Consider the following 4,843-nt stretch of genomic DNA (forward strand, 5'->3'; position numbering starts at 1 on the left):
GTATTGGAAATGTAATTGAGGAAAATATGTAATAAAAAAAAAAAAAAAAAAGAAGTGGGAGTGTGTGGGTGGGGGAGTGGGTGGGGGAGCGGGTGGAGGACTTTTGAAATAGCATTGGAAATGTAAATGAAATAAATACCTAATTAAAAAAAAGTTAAAAAAATATAGAGATATAGAATCTAAAAAAAAAAAAAAGAAAGACCGTTAACCTCACAATTGAAAACTTGTTGCTCTATTGCTAATCACATATTCTCTGTCTTTGTCTCTATGTATCTCTGACTCCCTGTCTTTCTCTGTCTCTCTCTGTGTCTCTTTCTCTGTCTCTCTCTCTCAGGGTACCATGGTAATAAAATTTATAATTTCTGAAAAAAAAAAATGGGGCTCAGAACTGAACAAAAAATTCTCACCTGAGGAATACCGAATGGCAGAGAAGCACCTGAAAAAATGTTCAACATCCTTAATCATCAGGGAAATGCAAATCAAAACAACCCTGAGATTCCACCTCACACCAGTCAGAATGGCTAAGATCAAAAATTCAGGTGACAGCAGATGCTGGCGAGGATGTGGAGAAAGAGGAACACTCCTCCATTGTTGGTGGGATTGCAAGCTTGTACAACCACTCTGGAAATCAGTCTGGCGGTTCCTCAGAAAATTGGACATAGTACTACCGGAGGATCCAGCAATACCTCTCCTGGGCATATATCCAGAAGATGTCCCAACCGGTAAAAAGGACACATGCTCCACTATGTTCATAGCAGCCCTATTTATTTTTTTTTTTCAGCTTTTAGCAACTTTATTTTCCTTCCATCTTTTTTCCCTTTGCTCAGGCGTCTGCACAGCAGCTCAGGACCACTCAGTGGTGGCTCCAACCCACTCAGTGGCCTGCGCTGTGGGAGCTGCTGACCAATCCTCAGTGGCTGGCTGTGCACTCCAGTCTTCCGTGGGGAATTGCTGGATGGGCACAGAGGGAACCTGCACACCCTCAGACCAGTCAGCCACCTCAGGCTGAGCAGCAGTGAACTCAGGAGCTGGTGCAGTCCATTCACCCTGGAATTCCTCCTTGGTCACAGCCTTCTCAGCAGCAGCCTGCTCCTCCTTCTCAATCTCCTCTGGGTCCCTGTAGAAGTAAAGATCAGGCATGACCTCCCAGGGGTGCTCACGGGAGATGGTACCTCGCATGCGGAGTACTTCCCTGGCCAGCATCCACCACATCAGACCCACCGAGTGAGCTCCCTTGTTGTTGCATGGGATGGCAATGTCCACATAGCGCAGGGGAGAATCTGTGTTACACAGAGCAATGGTGGGCAGGTTGACATAAGAGGCCTCTGTGAGTGGCTGATGGTCAGCCCTGGGATCGGTCACCACTAGAAGCCGTGGCTCCCTGAAGGCTGCTTGGATCTGGTTAGTGAAGGTCCCAGGTGTGAAGCGGCCAGCGATCGGAGTGGCTCCTGTGGCAGCAGCAAACTTCAGCACAGCTCGCTGGCCAGTGTTCCTGGAGGAGATGACGCTGACATCAGCAGGGTTCTCGATGGCAACAATAGCTCGAGCTGCGAGCAACAGCTTCTCCCAGGTCCTCTTCAGGTTTATGATGTAGATACCGTCACTTTTCCTTTTGTAGATGTACTGCTCCATCTGAAAGTCAAGGTTGGTGCCACCTAAGTGGGTTCCCGCAGCAAGGAATTTGAGGACATCCTCCTCCTTCATCTGCAAGACGTCAAGGGCTCCGGACATTGTGTAAGCTTCCCTTTAAGTTACGATGGGAATCAAGAACAACGCCGTATGGACCCGTCCCCGGGTAGCGCGGAAAAGCAGCCCTATTTATAATAGCCAGAAGCTGGAAAGAACCCAGATGTCCCTCAACAGAGGAATGGATACAGAAATTATGGTACATTTACACAATGGAGTACTACTCAGCTATTAAAAAGAATGAATTTATGAAATTCCTAGCCAAATGGATGGACCTGGAGGGCATCATCTTGAGTGAAGTAACACAATCACAAAAGAACTCACACAATATGTATTCACTGATAAGTGGATATTAGCCCAAAACTTAGGATACCCAAGATATAAGATACAATTTGCTAAACGCATGAAACTCAAGAAGAATGAAGACCAAAGTGTGGACACTGTGCCCCTTCTTAGAATTGGGAACAAAACACCCAGGGAAGGAGTTACAGAGACAAAGTTCGTAGCTGTGATGAAAGGATGGACCATTTAGAGACTGCCGTATCCAGGGATCCATCCCATAATCAGCTTCTAAACGCTGACACCATTGCATACACTAGCAAGATTTTGCTGAAAGGACCCAAATATAGCTGTCTCTTGTGAGACGATGCCGGGGCCTAGCAAACACAGGAGTGGATGTTCACAGTCAGCTACTGGATGTATCACAGGGCTCCCAATGGAGAAGCTAGAGAAAGTACCCAAGGAGCTAAAGGGATCTGCAACCCTATTGTTGGAACAACATGATGTACTAACTAGAACCCCGGAGCTCTTGTCTCTAGCTGCATATGTATCGAAAGATGGCCTAGTCGGCCATCAATGGAAAGAGAGGCCCATTGGACTTGCAAACTTTATATGCCCCAATATAGGGGAATGCCAGGGCCAAAAGAATGGGAATGGGTGGGTAGGGAAGTGGGGGGCGCTATGGGGGACTTTTGGGATAGCATTGGAAATGTAATTGAGGAAAATATGTAATAAAAATATTAAAAATTAAAAAAAATAAAAGACATAATATACACTATGTAAAGTTAAAGAAAGACACACAGTTTGGCTGTTGGCCCAGAATTGTCATATTAACTTCATAATAATAGTTTGTGTATTCTGAATTTATTTGATCTATGCATCTGAGAGTAACTACACACTTGTCCTTCCAGGATCTTCTTGCTACTGAAAAGCTCTGAAGAATATAGATACCAAGGTTTTAAGGTAAAAAATTTTTCCTAGAAACTGTCAACTGTCAACTTGGTTGTATGAAACCAGATCCTATCCAAAGCAGCATTAACACTGCGTCCTTGCCATCCTGCACTAAAATGACATATGCCACGATCTGAGACACCCTCTGATTGCCATTCACTTTCGGCTCTGAGTATTCCTCACAGAGAAAACCGTTAGTGGCTACTGGACACTTTACAACGTGTTGCTGTCCTAAGGTTGTGGTACCTGTCAATACATGCTGAATTTTGCATTAGATAGGTGGGGAAGAGGCAAGAGGGTGCAGAAGATATGCAGCCTCACTCCTCTAGGTGGGCAGGATCTATTTAGATGTTTCTGGGCACCTTAGTTCATGAGACTGCAGGCTTTCACTTCAATACTCTCTCTGCCTTCTGTAAGGTGTTTCTCCTATTGCTCTCTCTCTCTCTCTCTCTCTCTCTCTCACACACACACACACACACACACACACACACACACATTATATCTTGCCTCTGGATCTCTGGATTCACAGAACTAGGATATTTGGGAGTTCAATTTGTTACCAACTTTGCAAGATTAGTTTCAATTTGCTTTTATGAGAGCAGGTGTCTTAGTCAGGGTTTCTATTCCTGCACAAACATCATGACCAAGAAGCAGTTGGGGAGGAAAGGGTTTATTCAGCTTACATTTTCACACTGCTGTTATCACCAAAGGATGTCAGGACTGGAACTCAAGCAGGTCAGGAAGCAGGAGCTGATACAGAGGCCATGGAGGGATGTTCCTTACTGGTTTGCCTCCCCTGGCTTGCTCAGCCTGCTCTCTTATAGAACCCAAGACTACCAGCCCAGAGATAGTCCCACCCACAAGGGGCCTTTCCCCCTTGATCACTAATTGAGAAAATGCCTTACAGCTGGATCTCATGGAGGCATTTCCCCAGCTGAAGCTCCTTTCTCTGTGATAACTCCAGCTGTGTCAAGTTGACACAAAACCAGCGAGTACAGCAGGAATTAAGGGCATAAAGGCAAGCCAACAAGTAAATATCAAGGAAACACACCAGGAGTGGTGTCCTTCCAGAGAGAACTGACTTCGTGTTGATTCATCTGCCTGTGACCACATGCTGTGCTGGCTCAAAATAGATCACATTACAGAAGTGTGGCGGGAATCTCTGTAAGTGAACACTACTTTGGGGGATTGTTTCCTTTTGACTATATAGTGGGTTCTTTTCATTGTTGTTGTTTTAAACTTGATTTATGATACAGATATAGTGATACATGAATCATGCCTATAATCCCAGCAGAAGATCAGGAGTTCAAGACCAGCCTCAAATGGATTGTGAATTTGAGGCCAACCTAGGCTACGAAGAACCCATTAAAAAAAAAAAAGGCACAAATAAAATAAATAAAACCTTCAACTTAGCATACAAAAATAGTTGTGAGTTCAGTTATGGCATTCCCAAGTGTGACTCCAGTTCCAGGGGACCCAGCACCCTTTTCTGGCCTCTGTGGGCACCAGGCATGCATGCACACAGGCTTTCATGCACTGCAAACTACCCATCTACATAACAATAGTCACAATACAAAACAGTTTTCTTTTTCTTTGCATTTAAAGTAAGCATCATCTGATTAAGAATTCATCAATTGTTCTGAAAGGATCTGATTAGTCTGGGAAGACCTGTGATCAATGGAAAAGAGAAATTACATTTATTCAGTGTGTGTGTGTGTGTGTGTGTGTGTGTGTGTGAAAGAGGCGGGGGGAGTGAGTGAAGGGAAAGAGTATGAGTTTATACCATGACATGCATGTTGGGGTCAGAGGACAACCTATAGACGTTAGCTCTACCCTGGGGAATCTGGGGATCAGGGCATCAGGGTTGGTAACAAGTGCCTTTACCTGCTGAGCCATCTTGCTTGCCAACAAGTTTTCAACATCATCT

At 44.7% G+C, this 4,843-nt stretch overlaps 1 protein-coding gene across 1 annotated transcript; it reads right to left on the reverse strand.

Moving 5' to 3' along the window:
- Positions 1 to 763: 763 nt before the first annotated feature.
- LOC147006165 (small ribosomal subunit protein uS2) lies at positions 764 to 1,803 on the reverse strand. Its single transcript, XM_085841831.1, has one exon. It carries the CDS (start codon positions 1,729 to 1,731, stop codon positions 844 to 846), a length of 888 nt encoding a protein of 295 aa, XP_085697957.1. The 5' UTR covers positions 1,732 to 1,803; the 3' UTR covers positions 764 to 843.
- Positions 1,804 to 4,843: the final 3,040 nt, after the last annotated feature.

The sequence above is a fragment of the Mus caroli genome, unplaced genomic scaffold, assembly GCF_978045245.1.
Source record: "Mus caroli unplaced genomic scaffold, Mus_caroli_1 scaffold_1, whole genome shotgun sequence".
NCBI lineage: Eukaryota > Metazoa > Chordata > Mammalia > Rodentia > Muridae > Mus > Mus caroli.

Bases quoted from the DNA above. Each gene is read 5' to 3' on its own strand.
- LOC147006165 (XM_085841831.1), bottom strand. From the start codon at position 1,731: ATGTCCGGAGCCCTTGACGTCTTGCAGATGAAGGAGGAGGATGTCCTC.